General features: G+C 36.8%; 1 protein-coding gene across 1 annotated transcript in view; it reads left to right on the forward strand.

Moving 5' to 3' along the window:
* Positions 1-23,778, forward strand: part of LOC140194601 (cysteine-rich hydrophobic domain-containing protein 2) — a 54,432-nt gene that overhangs the window by 29,556 nt on the left and 1,098 nt on the right. The window contains exons 3-5 of the mRNA XM_072251832.1: positions 4,398-4,553; positions 20,048-20,104; positions 20,283-20,342. Of these exons, the coding sequence (XP_072107933.1) occupies positions 4,398-4,553; positions 20,048-20,104; positions 20,283-20,342 (273 nt within the window). The remainder of the gene's footprint in view (positions 1-4,397; positions 4,554-20,047; positions 20,105-20,282; positions 20,343-23,778) is intronic.

Genomic DNA, 23,778 nt, shown 5'->3' on the forward strand with positions numbered 1-23,778 from the left:
CAGCACCAAGCAACCAACAGCAGCCAGTGTGTTTGTTGTGTGAAAAGGTTTTTTCAAATGAGGGAATGAAATTGTCCAGGCTTCCTAAACATTTGAAGAGAAAGCAAACAAGAAATTGGCTTATTTTCAGATACATCGTGAAAACTTTCAGATACATGAAACACTTCAAAACATGTTTGCCAGTAGTTCACAATAAAACAGTGATGGTTTGTGTACTTCATACAACATCTTATTGCTAAATCTGGAAAGCCCTATACAGTTGGAGAAGAACTGATTCTGTCAGCAGTAGGGAGTTTCTGAGAATGGTTTTCCGTAAGTCAGCAGACCAAATAATTAAAGCAGTTCTGCTCAGCAACAACTCTGCTCAAGGATGAATAGATGTAATTTCTGAGAATGTAGAAGACATATTGTGCAACATACTTCAGAGAACCGAATTTACTCTGCAGTTGGTGAGTCAAGTTTGCCAGACAACAAATCTTTGCTCCTTGGTTATGTTCACTTCATAAAAGATGAAAGCATGGTTCAAGAGTTGTTATTTGCAAATGGGGCTAAAAACAGATAAGAAGGAGGTGTCAATATTTCAAGTTGAGCAATTTTTCAAAGAGAAGGACATTCTGCTCACCAACATTCTTTCTTATGCAACAGATAGCGCATCATCAATGACAAGAGGCTACTGTGGGGTTATTACTTAGTTAGGAAAAAAAAATGCTGTACCTAACATATTTACCATTCACTGTGTAATTCACAGACATCATTTTGTCGCAAAAAGCATAAGTGATGGGCCGCACTAACTGTTAAATACTGTTATCACAGGAATAAATAAAATCAACTCGTATGCTCTCAATTCTCGACTGTTTTGAGAGCTTTGTATTGAGAATGATGAAGTCAAATGGCTGTCAGAGAGAAACTCTTTGAGACACATTCCAAATTCAAGATTGGGTAATAAATCCATTGCTGAACATTGCAGTTCAAGCTCAAAGAACATTTTTAACCAAGTATACAACCCTGAGATTTCATCTTCCCACAGACAACTACGCAACAAAGGAAAACCATGAACCCATTCAAAGAAAAACACCTGGCAACCCTCCCCACCCAAAAAAAACCAAATCGCACAAAGGGCAATAAAAAAGTAAAAAAAAAAACAATATAAAACACCAACCCACAAAAGTCATCAAAAGAATTGGGGCAAGTTCAGTTTCAGCTCAGTTCTACTTCAATCTAGCACTGTGTCATTCATTACCTGCAGCTGCCCTGATCAAAATCACACAAAATAGCAACAAGAAAAGGAAACACATCATAATGTGAACTGCAGAGTCCAATCCTCAGATACATTGATTAAACTTTGCCCAAGACCTAGGACTCCAGCACTATCCTCCAACAGCATCGAGGGAGAGGTGGGCCATTTGAACAGAGACCTTCCTCTGGGAACAGTGAGAAAGAAGACAGTCATACGCAGACTCCTTCCTCCAGCAGCAGTGAGTGAAAGGCTGGTGGATGGCCCTGAACACCAGTTTGCATTCCGCTCTCGCCTCAGTGATTTCAATCTTCCTCTATACTTTAATCGGCAAAATTGGTGAGAAATGGAGTCGATCATGGGCTCACACTCCCGTCTCAGCTTCTTGGCTTCAATGCCATGCACCTCCCTCGGAGGCAGCCAAACACCAAATTGGTCAGTCGGCCAGAAAACACACCATCAAAATGTAGATCACAGGTTCCAACAGTAGTAGAACCACTTTTGAAAGAAAAAGAAGACTTGACCCATCTGGATGAATCGCCCTTGGTCGTATTGTTTGTTGGCACTATCTTCTTGTAATGAGGAATTAACATAAAGGATGGAGGAAGAACTGATCTTACCACAACACTTTGAAATGAAACTGAGGTTCAAAAAATCATATCAAAACTGTTGACTTCAGAAAGAAATTGCTGAATTCTACTCTACACTGGAAAATGTCAAGATGTTCTTTATTGGCTTTCCAACATCATACTTAGTGGAGCACAGTTTCAGTTTCAGTACCATCACCCAACTTCTTTCAAAACAACAAAACAGACTGCAAATTAATGAACATGGAGATCTGAGACTCCTGAATGACACTCAGCCAGATGTTGAGAAGCTGATATCACTGCATCAAGGCCATTCATCTCATTGAAAAGTTAAAAAAAAACTATGAAGTAGTGAATAGTTGGGCTACGAGTGTATGCTCTAAAATTGATGATGTAAATTATTTTTACTGTAATTATAAAATTTTTATTTGTAGCTTTAAATAGATTTGAATATTTTTTGCCATTATTTGTAACTACTTTGGATATGCAATTCCTATTTTCTTTCACTGTGCATCACAAGACAAAATCTTATGGTTTTTATGTAATGGCTAGCAAGGGGGGGCGTGGCACCAGGGATGTGGTCTGGGAGCCAAGAAGGCAGTGACCCACAGAAGTTTAGGAACCATTGTGTTAGAGCATTATGGTTTAATTAATAATAAAACCTTATTTATGGAGCACTTTTCATACAAACGATGTTGTTCAAAGTGCTTTACAAAGGGATAAAGTGCAAACAAAATAAAAGACAAAATGATGTTAATTAAAAGCAAAGTTAAATAAATAGGTTTTGAGCTAGCATTTAAAAGTGTCAACTGAGTCTTCTTCCCTTATAGTTTTAAATATTGAGTTCCACAGTTTAAGAGCAAAGTTTTTTAAAAAAAAGGCTGACCTGACAGTTTTCTTTTGAGTGAGATTGTTTGAATTTAAGAGACTGGCGGAAGAAGACCTTAGAGCTTGAGCAGGATTATAAGACAAAAGCAATTCTGTGATGTACTCCATCCCAGGCCACTGAGAACTTTAAAAGCAAGTAAGAGAACATTAAGATCAATTCTAAAAGACCGAGGAAGCCAATGCACAGTAGTTAGGGCAGCAGTAATATATACGCCATCATTCTGGTTTTAGTTAAAAATCTAGCAGTGGCATTCTGAATGAGTTGAAGTTTGTCAGTAGATTGCTTTGAAAGGCCAGTAAAAATTACATTGCGGTAATCTAGAGTATTTGATATAAAGGCATGAATTAGTTTTCCACCATCCTTATGTGACAGAAGCGGATGTACCCTTGCAATATTTCTTAAGTGTAGAAATACTGCTGTGGTCACTATCTTAATGTGGGATTTAAAATTCAAATCTTGAGTCAAGGATAATACCCAGGTTTGTTACTTCTGATTTTACAAGAGGAGCCAAGTTCCCAAGTTTATCAAAACTTGGAAGTCAGAGAGAGAATGGTAATATGACGTTAAAAATCTGAAATAATTAATGGAAATGGTGAGATTATTATTAACAGTTGTGGCTGGATGGCTATTGACCAATATTCAATATAACTACAGACTCCTTAATAGACTTCCGTTACACTTCCATCTGTTTCCTGTAAGGATTTTATATCATTCTCCAACTTTTTCCAAATCATCCATCAGCTATTCTTGGAAGCCAATTTTCATATCTTTACTCAATCTGTTTTTTTTCCCCTCTCCCTCTCACTGTTATGGTAGACAGGACCATTGGCTGCACTTCTGCTTCTTACCTTTTCCTTTAAGTACCAGAACCCTTTTCCACATCAGCCTCCACATTGTGCATCATATTTCTGCCACTGCTAGCATGAAACCACCACAAAGCTAATGTCTCCTTCCTATCTCCTACAAAATGGGTCTTTCCTTTCACCATATCTTGATCCTTGCCACAGTTATCCTTTTCTCCTGTTGAAAGTGCAGCACCTACCCCTTTACCTCTTTTCTTTCCACAGACTAAGGCCCTTAATATGCTTCATGACTGAAACAGTAATTTACTATTTAAAGTATACTTTGCAACTTGTAGTTTATGTGTTAGGATGACAAATGCAAATTTGGTGTTCGATTTTTCAGGGTCTGTTGTGACCGCGAAATTACTAGTTGTCTGTCATTTAATTCCCGAATCCGATTTGAATGTCTCTGCCTTATATGCTTGAGGGGCAGCACCCTATCTTTGTGCAACCTTTCAGACTCATCATTAAAATCAAAACTTTTAGATTGGTTATTAAACAACAGCTGTTGTAAATGATTCCCCTATTCCAATTGCCCTTTTTTGTTTTGCAACATTATTTTCTATTTAATGCTGCTACAATATCCATTCACTACTCAATTTTTTTCTCCACTCCTCATTTTTCTCATTTTTTTTTCTCGCTTACCACTTTCTGCAGTGGAAAGTGAAGATCGTTAACCTTTAAATATAAGGTTTTTCTCTCTCTCGTATCTGAGTTTTTTCTAACCTTGGTCTTAGATTTCCAGCTTCCATAATATTTTGATTTTGTATAGTGCTACAAATGATATCTTTGGAAAAGTTTGGAATTGAATTTATAATTTTAAACTCTTTTTTTTGCTTCAACAGGTTGCGCCAGAGGAATTCAAAGCCAGCATTGGTCGCATTAATGGCTGTTTAAAGAAGAATCTTCCCGTCAATGTGCGATGGCTACTCTGTGGCTGCTTGTGTTGTTGTTGTACTTTGGGCTGCAGCATGTGGCCAGTAATTTGTCTCAGTAAAAGAGTAAGTTTTCTTAGTCTTTAAGATGCCTTTGTGCCTATTGTTCAGCATAAAATTTAGTTCATGTGAAGAATGTTAACTAAAGTTTCTTATCAGTCAGCATCATGCTGCTTTTCTGGTTGCAGGATTATAAATGCAAAACAATGCTCACTTCACTCTATTTTAAGAAAATACTTAATCCCAACAATAGAGAACACCTCTACCCCTACCAACGTGAAGTTTTCCTCTGTTGGTTATCACAGGCTCAGAACAATACAGCACGGATACAGGCAACACACGTCAAAGTTGCTGGTGAAAGCAGCAGGCCAGGCAGCATCTCTAGGAAGAGGTACAGTCGACGTTTCAGGCCGAGACCCTTCGTCAGGACTAACTGAAAGAAGAGCTAGTAGGAGATTTGAGAGGGGGAGGGGGAGATCCAAAATGATAGGAGGAGACAGGAAGGGGAGGGATGGAGCCAAGAGCTGGACAGGTGATTGGCAAAAGGGATATGAGAGGATCATGGGACAGGAGGCCTAGGGAGAAAGAAAAGGAGGAGGGGGGAGAAACCCAGAGGATGGGCAAGGGGTATAGTGAGAGGGACAGAGGGAGAAAAAGAAGAGAGAGAAAAAGAAAAAGAATGTGTGTATATAAATAAATAACGGATGGGGTACGAGGGGGAGGTGGGGCATTAGAGGAAGTTTGAGAAGCCAATGTTCATGCCATCAGGTTGGAGGCTACCCAGACGGAATATAAGGTGTTGTTCCTCCAACCTGAGTGTGGCTTCATCTTTACAGCAGAGAAGGCCGTGGATAGACGTATCAGAATGGGATGTGGAATTAAAATGTGTGGCCACTGGGAGATACAGGCCCTGTGGCGTAATGAGTCCATGTCAACCATGTTGTCAACCCAGCTAATTTCCTGCATTTGGCCCATATCCCTCCAAGACTGCCCCCTCCATGTACCTGATGTACCTGTCCAAGTGCTTTTTAAGTGTCCTTTGAGAAATTCTCAATTTGTCCTATTTATTGCCAACAGCATACTTTCACAAATTTGATTAAATTTTAAATTTGGGATTAGTATTTTTGGAGAACTTGATAGTTTATAACTGTCAATGGTAATCACAGAATCATCTTGTTCATCTTGTCCAGGATCAGTTGAACTTTTATATATTTCTTGAAAAGATCATTTTGAAAAGTTGGTAATTAGAAGTCTATACTATCGAAGTTTTTGGAAATCCTTCTATTACTTGAAATAGATTCTAATCTGTGTTAGAAATCATGGAATGCAAAGTAGGGTGTTAAGTTCAACTTTAAATGATGTTCAGATTTAAGTAGTGATTGAAATTGATTTCTTGATTTGTTGATTTTAAATCATGCAGGTTACTTTGAACCTTAAATCCTTTCAATTAAAGATATCTGAATATTCAAAATTCCAACAAAATTTCAAAATACCTTTTAAACTAATTATCACCACAAAAGCAAATGCTTTGGTACACAAGCTTTTATCCTGAAGTTATTAATTTGACTTTGAAATGTATAGCTATACTAATATATAATCCTTGTGATATAGAGCTTGGAATTTTAATTTTAGGATAGAATTCTGATAATAGTTCAGCATAGTATTCCTGTCATTCATCTAAGTAAGTAAATATGTGATATTCGTGGTTTGCAGTAGACTGTAAATCAGGTTATAGGTCAGGTCAGGATATAAGCACAAGTAATTTTCTCTTTGAAAGCCATACTATTTAAAATTTATAAAGTGGTATTAAAGTAGTTTAATGTAAAATTAATGGATTTCCTGTAAAATGGCTTGAATGTCTGGGGAAATCTTTCAAAAGATTAGTTGTCTTTACTGGGTGAGGGGCAAAGCTTCAGACCCCTTTGCTCTCTGTGTATTGGCTGAGCTGAATTGAACAGGTATGATTCGTGTTGGGCATGGTGTGGAGTGTGGTAGCCACAGCAGTGAGGGTGAAGTTCACACAAACAGTTTCTTAAAAGGCATTTGTTTTCATCTTCCTTTTAACTGATGCATAACCTGAGATTTGGGGGTCAGCTGTCCTCTTTAATGAGCAGGAAGGCTGCCTGCATCTCTAGGTTAAATCCAGAAATGGTTTGTTTGGATTTGGGTCTGAATTTTGAAAGTTTTAATGTCATCCCTGGCTGCTATCTCAGGAGTTGAAAATCAATTGTGCATTAGGTAAAATACCTCTGTCATGCAAATTGATCTCTGTCACTATAATATGATTCAATTACATTGAGTTGGATTCAGTTTTGAAGAAATTCTCTGCAAGGAACTCAGTAAGCATTCAGCAGTTCAGAGTAGCTAGTACGTTTGAGTTTGCAGTAGACTAACAGTCCTCTTGAGTTCCAAGAATGCCAGTGCTGATGGATTCACTGCTAAAAGTAGTGATTATAGCATTATGTGTAGAGATATATTCACAACTACACTGCTATGTCAGTAAAATTGAGTGAACCATTACCTACCCTGAAGCTGTCCTGGGAGCCTTGAAAGGGACTCGGCCATCTACTGGCATTCTTGCAGCAATAAATGGTTAAAGTAATTTCTTCTTCATGTGGTTTGATGTGAGTGAACCCCAGAGTTGACATGCAAGATCTGGGTTTGATGGTAGGCTAGCGCGTGCAATTAAACAGAGAGGGCTAACAGCAGCTTACACTATATCCAAGAAGTGATGGGAGAGACCATATGATGTCAATACAAACAACAGTTACTGATTTCCTTTGGTAATAGCCTAAATTCTCTATGTTGGTCAGGACACTGCTCGGAACCCCAGATCTTAATACCAAGAGTGATGGCCCCAGCCTGCCCAGCTCTTGTGAAGTATTGTTATCCATGAAAACAGTCAAAAATATATTTATTTTTATTCAGCCACCTTTAGATTTAAAATGATCAATGGCTTCAGTATTCAAATATAAATAGCATTCTTAGAATCATAGAAAAGGAAAGCACAGAAACGGGCCTTTCTGCCTATGCAGTCCATGCAGAACCATTTAACCGGACTGCTCCCATTGACCTGCATCAGGACCACAGCCATCCATATCCCTACCATCCATGTACCTATTCAAACTTCTCCTAAATGTTGAAATCAAGCTGGCATGCACAACTTCCACACTCTCTCAGTCCGCTGAATGAAGAAATTTCCCTTCATTTTCCTCTTAAACTTTTCACCCTAATCCATGACCTCTAGTTGTAGTCCCACACACCCTCATCCCCTCGTAATTTTGTATATCTCTATCAAATCTTTCCTTAATCTTCTACGTTCCAAGGAATAAAGCCCTAATCTATTTGATCCTTCCTTATAACTCAGGTCCTCAAATCCTGGAAACATCCTTGTAAATTTTCTCTGTTCTCTTTCAATCTTATTTACATCTTTCCTGTAGGTAGAGGACCAAAACAGCACACAATACTCTAAATTAGGCATCACCTATGTTTTATACAACTTCAGCATAACATCCTATCTCCTGTACTCAGTACTTTGATTTATGAAAGCTAATGTGTCAAAAGCTTTCTCTACAACCCTATCTACCTGTGATGCCACTTTCAATGAATTATGGACCTGTATTCCCAGATCCCTTTGTTTCACAGCACTGTTCAGTGCTCTAGTGTTCACTGTGTAAGACCTATCCTGGTTGGTCCTACTAAAATAAAATAACCTCACACATGCCATTTTTCAGTCCATTTTTGCAGCTTGTCTAGGTCCCACTAAAATTTATGATGGTCTTCCTCTCTGTCCACTACACCTCCCGATCTTGGTGTCATCCACAAATTTACTGATCCAGGTGTCATCAGATCATTGAATGATCTGATCTGATCTGATCTAACCACATTATCATCCAGATCATTGACATAGATGATGAACAACAATGGACCCAGCACCAATCCCTGCAGCATTTCACTAGTCACATGCCTCCGGTCAGAGGGGTAACTATTTACTTCCACTAGCTTCTTCCACAAATCCAATTTATTACCTTATCTTCAGTGCCAAGTGTCCAAACCTTCTTGACCAACCTCCCACGCAGGACCTTGTCAAGTGCCTTACTAAAGTCCTTGTAGGTAACATCTACTGCCTTGCCTTCATCAACTTTCCTGGTAACCTCCTCAAAAAACCCTATATGATTGGTTATACACAACCTACCACACTCAAAGCCATGCTGACTGTCCCTAATCAGTCCATGTCTATCCAAATACGCATATATCCTGTCCATTAGAGTACCTTCCAATACCTTTCTTAAACAGCAGAACAACATTAGTTAGTCTCCAATCCTTCGGTACCTCACCTGTCACTAAGGATGATTTAAATATCTCTGCTAAAGCCCCTGCAATTTCTACACTTGTCTTCCGGGGGAAGCGCCTTATCAGGCCCTGGGGATTTATTGATCCTAATTTGCCACAGAACAGCAAACACCTCCTCCTCTGTAATCTATAGGGTCCATGAAGTTGATGGTGCTTTGCCTCACTTCTTATAGACTCTGTGTCTGTGTCCTGAGTAAATACATATGCAAAAAATTCATTCTCCCCCATCTCTTTTGGATCCACACGTGGATTACTATTCTTCTGGTGGACCAATTTTGTCCCTTGTAATCCTTCATTTAGAAAATTTTATATCTGACATAAATAGAAGAGGAAACTTGCACAGAATGTAGTCCTTGATAGAAAAATTCTTTCCATTTAAAATAATCCACTAATCTTTTCAGTCACCAAATAAATTGCACTTGTGAATATAAACTGGCAAAACTATATGATATGTGGAACATTCCTTGTTTTAAATTACATTGTTCACCATGTATAATTAGTCTTTCAACCAGATAACTGAGGCCTTGAAAAAGAGATTCAATGCAGTCGCTTCTATCTATTTCTAAAGTTCTGAATGCTCTCTTTATGTAAAATGTAACCTTCTTGACAGAATGTATTGACCATAATTAATGACCAGTTTTATTTGGCTGTCAATTAACTTTTGAACAAGAAGTGGCAGCATGGGAATAGCATAGGATTTTTCACACATTTGATTTAATTTGTATCCAGCCATTGAAAAACTGGGAACAACCAAAAAAATAATGCACAAAACTTGACTCTTTGGTTAGAAGGCTAACAATAATCATGATATTGACTTATTCATGAGAAGTATCACTTAGCTATGAAATTGTAACATTGTAAGTCAAATTGTGTTAATACTATAAAAAACATCCTTTGTTACAAGATGCTGCCTTTGTAACTGCACCCATATGCAAGAGAATAGTTGGTTTCAAACTACTTGCACAGATATGCAAATGTATAAATATATGATGCTCTTAGGAATATGTTTTAGAATATTGCAAAATGTGTTGTGGCATAGAGTGCTTGTAAACTTCATTGTAGTTCTTGTAACACCTTTCTTTCAAAAGTAATTTTTCCTCCATTACATTGAATCCTATAATTCTCCAAAGTTGGCCTCAGTTATCCCATCCTCTGTCTTGGAGGTGTTGTGAGTTTCTTTATAACGTCAGCAACGCTGTCTTGTAAGCCAGTTTCTGTTCCCAAAAGGGCTCCAATTCTTAAAGAGAGCCATCAGTGGTGTCATTAGGGAAAACATCTCAGCACCAGGTGAATGCTGCTGTGGCTAAAGATCCATGTTAAACTGGACTTTTTCCCTTACCCACACCATCCTCTAAAGGTTTACTTCCATCTGCTTGCATCTTTTAATATTAGATCTGTACGGTCACTCCAGTGCCAGATCCCAAATGAGCAGAAATTTCTGTAAGGGAGTCCATGGGCCATATTTGGCCCACTTAGATCACCTGGGTATGAATTTATATTCAGGACAATATCCAGCTTTAGACCCATATGTACTGTGCTGACGGGCATGGGTCATTGTAAAATAGGTACAGAAGTGATAGATACAGGTCTCCTGGTGCATTACTGATGGATACACATCTAGCAAGGAGCATGAGAGGCTTGAGTGGAGCAGTAAGGGGACAATGAGTTGACATTATTAAGGGGAGGCAAGAACTAAGGCATGTGTCCTTTTAACATGTCATCACTGGTTTTTATTATTATGTGTGGTAAAATGAAAACACTTTTTTGAGGTGCCTTCTAAGTTTGGATTGTAAACCTAATCCTCCCTGTGAAAAGTGTGCTCTGCTGCTCTAACCATGCTAGCATTGCTCTAACCATAAACTAAGCCACACTTTGAAGAGATTTGTAAAGGGGCTTAAATTTCTTTCAGTGCAATAAAAGGCCTTCTTATGAGTTAAAAGCATCTAAAGGACTTGAAACTAGTCCCCAGTAACTACTGGAATGGGGCATGTTTTACTGAATAGTGAAAACTGGCAGGTTTCCCAGTAGGATTTCTCTGGCAGGAAGAGGAAAGCCTCTCCAAAAATGTATTACTATTACTTTAATTTAGAAATTAACTTTTTCACATTAATTGCATATCCAACCACCTAAAATAGTAAAAAGGAAATGTCTGTGATTATTGTTCATGGATTTGAAAAAAACACTTGGAAGATTCAAATTTTAAAGAACTGCAGATGTTGGAAAACTGAAATAAAAGTAGGCAATGCTCTAAATGGTCAGGAGATCAGCCAGCATTTATAGAGAAGAAAACAGTAAATGATTCAAATCAAGTACCTTTCATCAGAATTTAGAAAGCCTGGAAAACAAGCACATCTTAAGTAATCCTCAATGTGGTGAGCAGATCCACATCTCTGGGCTAAAATAATTCAACTTTTGGCATAATTCAATAATGAAAACACATTTATTTGAGGAACAGTGATCACATTCCCTTTAAATCTGCTGCAAAACAAGTTGAGGTGCTAATTCAGCACACTCAGGCATCCTGATATTAATAAGCTTTACATCGCTTAAGGAGACAGCTGCATTGGCCAAAATCTTACTGGTACCACTGGCAATTACCTGTCTTGATTTGAGGAACTTCAGGATTTCAGCAGGTGTATTGACAAACAAAGACCAGAACTAGTGATCGGATTTGGAAGGTCAAATCTATTGGTTTGGTTTGCTTTGCTGCAGAAGTGCACACAGAATCCAGTAGCAAAAGTCTAACCAGCTGAGGATCCCTAGCATTAATGCTGGTGAATCATCACATAGGTCCTGCTTGTGCCAGGTTCGACATTTTTGTATCTATTTCTTTGAAGCATTCTAGCTATTTTTATCATGTTTTAAATTTTTTTGCCATTTTTTCAATGTTTTTTTAAACATCTGTGTGGAACATTAAAAACCATTAAATGAAATTCCCAACTTTTGCAGCTAACAAAATTGAAGGCATGGCATGCCAGTTGTTGAAGCTTCCTGTTTGGATGGTGGAAAAGAAGGTAAAAGTGGATCCCTTGTGTTTACAAGGGAAAGTGTTGTAGGGTGGGGGAGGTGCTGGGGAGTGAGATTGTTGGTGTTAGTAGCAATGAAAGAATAAATCAGTGAGTCACGGAGAAAATGGTCCTTTCGAAATGCCAAGAGAAGAGGGGAAGATGAATTTTTGGTGGTAGGATGAAGTTGAAGGTGATGAGAATTACAGAACATGTAGACTTGTGGGATGGAAGGTGAGAACCAGGGAAAAACTACAGTGCCTTGTAAAAGTATTCAGCCCCTAACTTCACATACATTTGATCAATTTAATTGAGAACTTTTATTTGTGAATCATATGCTCCTTTTTCACTAAAGAGCCCAAAAGACTCAGAAAATTGTTAAGCTCAAGAAACTAAAAGTTAAAAAGCTGAAATATCAGCAGTTCAAAAAGTATTCACCCCCTTTGCTCAGTATTTAGTTAAACCACCTTTCGCAGTTATTATAGTCAGTAGTCTTTTTGGATAAGTCTCTATTAGATTTGCCCAACATGATGGAGCAAGATTTGTTCACTCCTCCTTGCAGAATTGCTCAAGCTGTGCCAGGTTAGTTGGGGAGTGGCAGTGGACAGTTATATTGAGATCTTACCAGAGATGTTTGATTGGGTTAAGGTCAGGACTCTGACTGGGCCACTCAAGGGCATCAATGTTCTTCATTTGAAACCATTCCATGGTTGCCCTGAGAGTGCGTTTTGGGTAGTTTTCCTGCTGAAGGATGAATTTCTTCCCCAGTTTGCGCTTTCTGGCAGAGGTCAGCAGATTTTCACCCAGGATCTCTCTGTATTTAGCAGCATTCATCTTCCCATCAATCCTGACCAGATTTCCTGTGCCTGCTGTTGAAAAGCTTCTTCCACATCTTTGCAAAGTTTACAGGCAAGGATATGTGTTTTTTTTTAAGCTGAGGCCTTTTCCTTGCATTCTTCTATAAATACCCTTTCTGTGCAAGGCCTTGGAGATTATGGAGCCATGAGCTTCGCTCCAATTGTAGAGACTGGCTTCTGCAGCTTACTCAGAGTGACTGTTGGTGTCACAGTAGCCTCTCTTACATGTGCCATTTTTCTCCAGTGACTAAGTTTCGAGGGATGGCTTGACCTAAGCAGTGTGGCTGTGGTTTCATATTTTTTTCACCTTCCACAGTGGACTGCACTGTGCTCTGAGGTGTGTTCAGTGCCTTTGAGATGGTCTTTGCCCTTCCCCAGATTTGTGCTTCTCTATTATCATTTCCCTGACTTGTCTTCAATGCTCTTTTGTCTTCATTTTGGTTTGGTCTGTTGAAAATTTACCATACTGTTGCACCTTACAGAGAGAAGGGGTACTTACTCTTATGAATTCATTGAAAAAAAGGTGATTTTTTACATTGACAAATTAGGTGAGTGGGTAAGGTAATACTATATATTACCTCTAAGGAAAGTTAGCATAGTAATTAAAGGGGGATGAATACTTTTTTTCAGCCTCAATTAATTTTTAGTAAATTGTTGACAGGTTTTGGAATTTTCTTTTGATTTGACATGATGCACAATGTTGTAGATTAACTCAAAGTCCTACTTCAATATATTTTAAATTTAGAAAATGAAGTAAAATGAAAATATTAGTGGAGGCTGTACTTCAAGGAACTGTATATCCTTAATGTAGGTGAGAGGTGAGGGGGTGAAGAGTAAAGCGAGAAATGAAGTAGGCACAGTTAAGAATCCTGCCAACAATGGTGGAATCAAAACAATGAGAGGCTAATCCAGTCTCTCCTCATAGCTGAAATGCTCTATCCTGGGCAACATCCTAGTGTATCTCCACTATGCCCTGGCCAATGCAATCACAACACACTATAGAGTGTAACCAGATTTGCATACAGTATTCCAACTATTGTCTCACTAATGATTTGTATCATTGCACCATAAACTCTCTGCTCTTGCATTTCACTCCTTAGTTAATAATGATAAGTTTCCTATATACTGCCTTAATCACTATTAAGTTCTGTGCAACAAGTGTTGAGATGAAATTTCATTGTATTTAAATACACAACTAAAGTGGAACATTTTTTTCTAAAGAACTTTAGTTATTTTTAAGTTTATGCTCTGCCACTGAATGTCCTGGTTTTTAGTGTGCCAGCACATTAGAGTTTAGAACTTGTCATTTTGTCAAATAACAAAAAAGTCATATGAATCCAACTTAAAAGAACCACGTAATCAAAAACTTTGCAAAAAAAAATACATTTGGTCTAAGCCTTTCTTATGTACGTATATAATCATGATTTTAGAACAATAGTGTAGTTTAAATGTCTGTTCCAAAAGTAATCTTTAGTAGCTTTGTTAAGAGTTTCTTTTTGGTCTGGCGATTCTTTTTGTATTCACCATGCCACTTAGATTGTCTGTGATTTAGTGACATTCCCCTCCATTAACTAAAACCCAAATGTTTCCTATTTTGTTTTGTGCTTTTTCACCTGCTTCTCACTGTAAATCACTAAGACATCAAGTGTTGTGATTAATTAGGCTGCACGTGCAAGTGTTTTTTGTCACCTGTCACATTGTAAAGAAATGCATTATTAGAGATTGAAGTGCCCTTTCAGTTCATAGTTTCATGGACTACATATAGAGTAGTTTGCACAAATTTTCTTCTTTTGTTTTTAGTAGTTTCAGGTATAGACTTGAATCTTGGCTCCCAAATGGCTATTAGTTAAAACAATTAATGGTCTGATTTCTTTACCTGTTTTATGCAAATTTTTGTATATTAACATGTTATTTGAAGAAATATTAGCTCACATTAACTTCTCAAATTTATTTCCATTGGTCTTTATAATTTGCCATCAAAGAACATTTCTCTATAGAGCTCAGTATAAATAACATGAATCAAAATCACTAAGTCTGTTCTTTGGCTACCAGTACCTCCTTGCAAAGACTTTTAACTAAAAACCCAACACACATGAAGGGATTATTAAAGTTCAATTTATCATTGATATGACATAGTTTCATTCCTTAGACTAGCAACAGATTGGTTTATCATGCATTTAACGCAATGTAATGCAGCTGTGCCAAAGTCTTGATGTCATTATTGGATCAGCTTAATAGAGTTATGCAACACAGCAATGGGCCATTCAGCCCACCATGTTCATGCCACCATTTTGTTCATCTACACTAATGCCATTTGTTTGCCTTCCTGGCATGTGATGAAGAGAACTGCATACACAATTAATCAGTGATTTAATAAAGCAAACACAAAAATAAGGTCTCAAATTTTAATAAAGGAACTTTAAATTTTTTTCTTTCAGTAGTCTGCGGTGCATTTGTTCATGTTTACAGATTTTTTAATTGCGAAGTTGCAAGATAGTGATGGGTTGTGGGAACAGGAGAGAAGTGGTGCTTATTAAAGTGACTAACATCAGCATTAAAAAACAGTGGAATGGATTTTACAAGAAAACACCACCTTCAATATTTTTCCAAGTTAATGATAGTGAGTGTCTTTGAGTGTCTAAAATTCTGGCAACACATACTGGATAAACCCCATCATATATAGTAGCTACTCAGGAGTGAACAAAACCGTAAAAATATTCCTCTAATTTTGACACAATCAAAAAAAGTGCAGATGCTGGAAATCTTAAACAAAAGCCGTAAATGCTGGAAGCACCCAGCTGGTCGGGCAACATCTTGGAATGAACAACAATTAACAGGAAAGAAGGAGGCAAGGCATATCTAACCAAAGTCGCATTTTGCCAAATAAGTTGCCTGAATGTTACACCTCACACCCAGTATTTTAAGTGAAATTTTTGCTTTTTTTCCAAAACAGGGCGTGTATATCAGAGAGGAATTAAAGTGTCATCCTTTGTAGTTTCCCGGTTTTCCTTCTTTCCTCCCCATCATTCTCTTAAATGATCTACCATGTATAAAAATCCAAGTATTCTAAACTTCGCTAACCTCAAATTTAGAAATTGATGCAGAAGTATTTGAATCTGTATGTAAACATGGGAGCTTTTTGGCAGTCACATGAAAGCATTGATACAATTAGAGCTGAATTTCTCAGCAGCAGCCTCTAAGTGCAGCTTCTTGAACACCCTTTTTAGGCTTTGTTTCAGAGACTATTTTAACTTTGATCCATCAGTGAATTTATTAAATGAAAAGCTGAAATTTGTAGAGCACCAAGTCTTTAATGCCGAGCTAGCTGATCACAGCCATACAAATAGGTGAATCCATAATTTTGCCCAGTCCATAATCACTCTCAGAAGCAATGATATACGGGAATCTGACATGTTGGTCTTAGAGCATGCAACAATAAAGCAAAAGAACAGGTCATTCGACCCATGATGTCTTTGCTGACCATGATGCCAATTCACACTAATCTCATCTGCCTGTGCATGGGTAATTTCCCTTCCTTTTCATGTGCTCACCTAGATGCCTGTTAGTGTTGATATTAATACTGCTTCCATCACTTCCCTTGGTAGCACATTCCGTGCACATACCAATCACTGCTAAAAAAAACTTGACTTATAACTGTTTTAAACCTCTACCCCTCCTACCTTAAAACTGTGCTTTCCAGTATTTGACATTTTCACCCTGGGGGAGAAAAACTGACTGCCCAATCTATACCTGTCATATACCCCTCAACCTCAAATGTTTCAAAAAAAGCAATTCAAGTTTGTCCAACCTCTCCTTATAATCCAGGCAACATCCTGATGAAACTCTTTTGCACCCTCCTAAGCATCCATATCCTTCTTGTAAATGACCAGACTACACTCCTGTCTTGTTCTCTCTCCAATGAGCGTCAGGAACCTTTGAAGATTTAACTCTTTCTTACAAACAAAATGTACATTTAGATAGTGGGGGGATGGGGTACATAAAAGCTGAGCAGTACAGAAGTATATTTACTTACAAGCATTATGAATTTATAATTTGAGAAATGCAACAGTGCATTCAAATTTAATATTAGTGGATTTGTCCTTGTAGATAAATGATAAATATGCTTGTAACATTAACAAATATTTAGTTTAATAGGTATTAGCAGGTTTGCTGGAAACAAGACCATAATTAGTGAAACTTCCTTTTATGAGGGCATGACATTGAAATTTGCGATCTGTACAGCTTCTGTTGACAAGGCTGAGCAGTCTTCCAGCTTGTGTTCGAAGTTTTTTGTTCTAGTCTATAATGTGATCACACCCAGTAGTTCCATTTGTACTTTTGTTAAGAAGTACAACCATTGCAGAATGTGGCCAGCCAGCATTGAAAAAAAACACAGAAATGAAGTATATCCTGCACTTAATGTCTGCACTAAAGGGATGTTGGAGAGTAAAATCTGTAGTTTTGTATTAGTGTCACCTTCAAATCAGCAGCGGGTGGGCAGGCAGATGCCAGTTTGAAGTAGAAGAACGTAGTACCGTCTTTTTCCATTGATAAAGTAGCCTTTCAGAGTCAATGAGCTCTGTCAATGCAAGCTTGTCAAGGCTACAACTTCATAGACCTGAGAGGCGGTTTGAGAGGTCAGGCCTTTTCAAATTCGCTGTGATGCAAATGAACTTTGCTGCTTAAACAACTATTGGAATTTTTATGTCCGCTCCTTGTCTGTTTCACAAAGTCATTGACGAGACATTCAGTGCTTTTTAAATTGGGGTAGCATTGTGATAAAGACCAAGTACAGATTTACGGAGGGCTGAAAGCAGTTAGATCATGTTCTTTTCATGGTACCATTAGAATCAAATCGATTTCCCTTCAGCCTTCAGAATGGTAAATTTTAACAAAGCTTGGGGGCTAGACAAGGGCCAAAATGACTGAAGTGAATGTTAATTACACTCCACAACCTTATTTTTTTTCCACATTGACTTGCAAGCAAAATTAAATGTGTGACCATAAACTGCTATATCTTTTACATGCAAGTGTGGTCAGGCATTGATAAACAGCAATATCAAAATATCTGTGGTTGAATGAAAATACATGTACTATATTATATTTATGATCTGGACTGGGAACATTTGAAAAGTTCAGGTTTGAAATCTGTCATATTAAACTTTTGCTTTAAAAAATGACATCCTGTTCTGCACTCTTTCATTATAGATTGTTTTTGTGGCAGGCAGGTACTAGAAGATGCTCGTCTTTGATTGCTTAATAACTGAAAAGTCTGCATCTGGACATCTGATGTAATGGTTAAATATAGAATTAAAGATTCCCCAAGGATATTTTTGTTTTCAAAATATAATCTTTCTACTTGTGAACCACTGTTGATTTATGAGACACTTCATGTAGCAAAATTTAAAATTAATTGTGATCTGTATATTTATCTCTACTATAGTCATGAAAATAAAGTAATAGCATTAAGGGGTATTTCAAATCCAAGTTGGCTGTCAAATTTTTAAGCCTCCCCACCCCGAGTTTTTTTTGGAATTGATTCAGATTTTAAAAGTTCTGTAAATAAAATGATATTCAAGCACCTAATTAGATTTGTTTCCTAGCTTAAAAAAACGTTTTGGCTTGTTTATGGTGGTTCTGTGTTTGCAGATTTTGAACATATTACCCAATGTTCCATAGTATTTAGTAAAATTAGTAAAAGAGTCGTGTTTGTTATGGTCAAATCATGGAATTGGATTATTAACAGTACATTTTAAAACAAAGATCTTGTTGCATTTGTATTATTATGTAAAAGTTGAATATAATCAAAAATGGCTTCACAAATCAAGAATTTTTTTAAAATACCAAAAATATAATTAAATGTAATTTTCAAAACAAATTTAGTTCCTATCATTAATGCCTTAATTTTCACTGTTGTTGCAATGAACAGGGATAGACACCTTTCTGGATTGACCAAAATTTAGCTTTAAGGGATTGTTGCTCCATAATGGATTTCAATGGGAATATATGATTTCCAATTATATAATGATTGCAATATTTTGTAATTAATACTCTGCAGCTTCAGTTATAAGTCAGAACAGGAAAGGCTGCAGTATAACTCTTACCTGTTTTTGTTTCCTGACATCGTTTTAAACAATGATGCATTTTGGTTTCTGAGCAGCAGCTGCATCAGTAGTGCATTTGAACTGTAGGGCAATGTTTAATGGCTTTTCTGCACCTGCAGCTATAGAAGCTTATTTTGACACCTGGCATCATCACTTATTTACCCTTCCCCCTTCCTTTTTAAAAAGAACAATTTTTCTCTCCTTTCTTGAGTCCAATTCCTGTTGATATATAGATGTTAGTGATATGAAAAGGGATAGTCAGTAGGGATTCTTTTGTCATTCTTTCTCAATTAGAAGCAATATTTCCAGTGCTATGTTCTAACTTTGGTTCAAACAGAGTGTGAGCACTAGCTTCTCAGCTTAGTGCTGGACTTGGGCACCACTGAAGAAGATGCATTCTTTTCACTTTGCACAATTAAACCGGATGAATGAACGCCAAATAAACGGGTTTGTTTTGAGAAATGATACTAAATACAAATTTTATAGTCCATTGGCTTTACTACTCTGCATTGAAATAAGCAGACGTTAGGATACATAATTAAATATATGTTTTGACAAGCTTCAACAAGTAATCTAGTTTTTAAACTTTTGTTTAAAATCAAATTAGTACTTTGTAATTTGTGTGTAGCTGAATCAAGAAATTAAATTTATTAATGGAAACTAATTGTAAATATGGTATTTTATCCTTGTAGCTCATTCCTCCCCCCCCCTCCCCAATTTGGTATACTTCCCAAAATGTTCAACATTATTTCTAAAATACAATATGCAGTGTTTGATTTAATTCACAATTTGAGAATTTCTGCAGAATTTTAAAAGTGTGCTGCATTTTGGAAGCTTAATATTTGGGTATTATAGATTTTGGCACTAAGTATGAATGAATTTTACAAGTTGTTTGTATTCATAATCTCCATTTATTATTTGGTTTTGTGTTTAGGATTTTTGGATGTCCTATAGTAACTAATGTGGTGTAGAATTTTGTTACTTAATAATAACTTTCTCTTTTGTCATTACTAAAAGCCTCTTAAAAAGTTGTTGGTGGAAAAGTAGAAGGGTGTGGAAGAAAGAACTATTTTTAGTTGCTGTCTAATACTAAAAGGTGCTTTCATAGCCTGTGCTATAGGACCACCCTGTATTCAGTCACTGTCCCCACACCTCTGTATTTTCCATTCACACAAGCAGCTGCACTACAAAGTTTTTCAGAAGTCAGTCAAGAGTAAAATTCTACCTCATTTGTCTTCCAGACACGAAGATCGATCGAGAAGTTATTAGAATGGGAAAACAATAGGTTATACCACAAGGTGAGTGCCGCAGGGAGCAACTTTAGCATGGGGTTCAGACCATTGGGGTCTGAATTGCACAGTATGGAAACAGATGCTTTTGTTGGTAGAAAAATATGAAAGATGGATAAATGGGTTTGTCTGGATGCAGGAGTAAAATGGAAGTCATTTTTCTTTCTTTTCTCTATTTCTTTTCCAGCTGTGCTTGCACTGGAGACTGAGTAAAAGGAAATGTGAAACCAATAACATGATGGAATATGTAAGTTAAAGGGCTGTTTTGTTACTTTCTCTATTAAATGATCATTTATTTTGCTTCTGATCTTATTCTTTTAGCAGTTATTAATCAGAAAGGTGTCAGGCTACTTAGTCGCTTGAGTGGAAAAATTTATTATGGTCCACAGATGCACGTATTCACGTGCAAGGCAGATTTATAAAGTTATGAAAGGCCTGAAAACAAGGCTTGTACTGTGTTCTGAAAATAATAAATTAATTGCCAGAATGAATTAACTCTGATGTATTGAAGGGTTACTGTGTTTCTGAAATAAAGAATCTTTGAGTTCATCACAAAAATCCTTTAACTTGTTTTAGTTTAATTCTACAAAATAAGATTATCTCTTTTTCATGCACACGTGAGAAAGCACAAAAGAAGAAATTAGCAATAGCTGGAATAATACTCCATGTATAAGTTGTGTTTTGCAGGAGAACCCATTAAAAAGATTGTTGTGTTCAGTGATTAGGTAAAACAAAAATAGAACACATGCAAAAGTAAAGACAAAATTGTATTACATGTTTGCTTTGTAAACTCAGAAAAGAAGTTTATTCACTTAATCTAGTCATGTGTCTATAAAGCACCAGGCTGTTTTTTGAACTTTTTCCCTGAAACTTGTGTTTGCAAGCTCAATTCTACGTAGAATTATTGTTGCATATTCAGTAAAGCATTTGATACATTTTAATATTGAACAGTTAAGTTAAAAACAATCCCTCCAATAATTGTTGTCCTAAATCATTTTGTATTATTCAATTCACATACTTGTTTGTTTTTTTCACCATCACTTAGATTACCTATTTCCACCTAAATAACATGCAAGTCCAGCTCTGTCTATCTAATCATCTGCTCAATCACCCTCATTTATGCTGTTGTTAATCTGAAATGTACAATTCCAACATATTTCTAGCTTTGCTCCCAAAGAAATTTGAAATCTTCCAAAATTCTGGTGCCACAACACTTGACTTGTTTACCCATTATTCCAATGTTTTTTGACTTGGGTTGGCTTTCAGTTAAGCAGTGTTTCCAACGTTTTCACCCTTTGTTTTGAAACATCTCAGTACATTGTCCCCTCTGAATCTGCAACTTCCTTCTTTGCTACAACCCTGCAAAAACATGTTCCTTTACTTCTGGCTCCTTGAACATCCCTATGTTTAATCAATTCATGACCATGCCGGCAGCAACCAAGACACTAAGCTCCGGAACTTTCCAATATTTCTCCACTTCCCTATCCTACTCTTAAGATTCCTTTTAGAACCACTCTTGACAGTACTTTGCAATGTCATTGTGGTTTAGTGTTAAATTTTATTTGATAATATTTTCAAGATACATCATGAGAATGCTTTGCTGTATTAAGGTGCCACATCAATACAAGCTGTTGTTATTATATCCCACTGTAGTTCCTTTACATGGTATCCGTTGCATATTGAGTGTGTTATTTTATAAAGCTCTTGATGTGATGCACGAAGACACACAATTTTTCATTCTTTCTGAACTCTTACTGATTGCTGTTTTCAGTTTGAACATGCACTTTAAGCTCAAAATAATTTTCAAGACTTTTTCATGTCTAACACCACCTCTTTTGAACATTGTAGTTTTTTTTTAATTGTGAAAACCATTGAAGTGTGGTAGCAGTTTCATTTCCAAATTATAACTTTGCAAACTCTTTCCCTTTGGAAATTGAAAATCTTAGTTAATTTCTATTAAATGCCTTATTTAATTAGCTTTTCCCATCACCTTTCTTGCTGTTAACCTTATTGAAAACCCTATTTGAAACCAAGGTCTGCAAGATAACAAAGGCCTTTCAAAAAGGCTTTTTTGTGTAGAACAGCATCCTTTTGCTGAATTGGTTGCTATAGATTATTTGCAACATCAGTAACTATCAAACATGTTGATTTATGAGAATGTGAAAAGCACGTGAAGAGCTTTTTGTAATGCAAAGCAGGAGGACCTGAGTGAGCTGTTGAAGGATTCTCCTATTTTCAGATAGCATCTTCCTATTTCTAGATGTCAAACATACGAAAAGTTTGAATCAGGATGTACTCTTTACTGAGAAAACAGTCTCCATCATTACGGCTCAAGGTTTTCTTGTATCCCTACAAATACTAAATAATATAAAGTTTTTCTTTCCCATATTAACTTCAGGATTACCTATACATTTCTATCTCTGGTTTGAATCTATAAAGATGAAAGTCATTTGCATATTGCCAAATAGAAAATACAAAGCTCATAATTTTGGTGTCATCACTTAAATGAAAGAAACTGTTTTTTTCCTGTAATGAGTACGATCTGTTTAGAGCCCACCCACCAAACAGCTCAAGCTTTGACAAGTGCTAACTTTATTTGTTCTGCTTCCCCCCTCCCCATGTAAGCAGCATTATCATGCCAAATTGCTGCTGCCATCAAAACTGAATGTTATATGAATTCATTTATTCTGGACATATGCAGTCTGCTAAAAACTTACATTCATGTAGTGATTTTATAATAACAATACATCTTGAGGAATTTTAGAAAGAAGTCAGGAATTGGCCTGCAAATGGCCAACAATGGATGAGGTTCAAGACTCAGTTATTCCCTTAAAGAAAACCTTTTAAACTATCACTACTATGCTGAGCACTCCTCCTTCAAGTTCCATTTCCTTACTTTTTTCCAAACTGCTTTAATTTTTTTCTTCAAATATGCCGTTTCTTTACCCTTAAAAGTCATTGGGCACAGCACTTGCACTACATAGGGTTATTTGTTTTTCTTTTGTGTGAAAATTATTCACTATAGTTACTGAATGTCTGGACAGTGGAAATATTCTTTCCCTATTTACACTACATAAACCATATTAATGTTTGAGTATTTAGCAGGTCTCCTTCCTGCAATTAATATTAGATAAAGAAACTTGAGAGTTGTTTCATATCCTTTTTTGTTATTTACATCAAATGGCTATAACATGTCTTACTTGGGGCATTTGAACTTTGGTACATTTTAAATATTAATTGAGTTTCACCTGGCTCTAATCCATTAAAAATGACAAATAATTGATAGATAGTTGGTAACTCAGCACCCTGTAAGTGTTATTGCATCGGTATTAAAATCTAACGATTGTTGTTAATCACATGGCCCACATAAATCCCGCAATTGCAGTTACATTTTCCAGTTCAGCAATTCCAACCAAGCTCTGTCTTGCTTCTGTTGCTCTTCCTCATAGTAGAGTCACCATAGGTGGTAACCAGCCTCAAGGTAGTGGGTTCTGAATCTCTAATAGTCTTTTGCAGCTGTCGGAGGCCTTTTATTTGTTTCTGGAAATAAGAACCATGTAAAAACAGTTTAAATAAGTTTAAATATAATTATTAAAAATTTGAAAAGTTGCATTATTGAAACTGAAAGAAAGTATTATTCCTCTGTCCTGCGATTCATGGTGTGCCCTAGGGCAGAGGAAGAG

This window comes from Mobula birostris, chromosome 3, assembly GCF_030028105.1.
Source record: "Mobula birostris isolate sMobBir1 chromosome 3, sMobBir1.hap1, whole genome shotgun sequence".
NCBI classification, from domain to species: Eukaryota; Metazoa; Chordata; class Chondrichthyes; order Myliobatiformes; family Myliobatidae; genus Mobula; species Mobula birostris.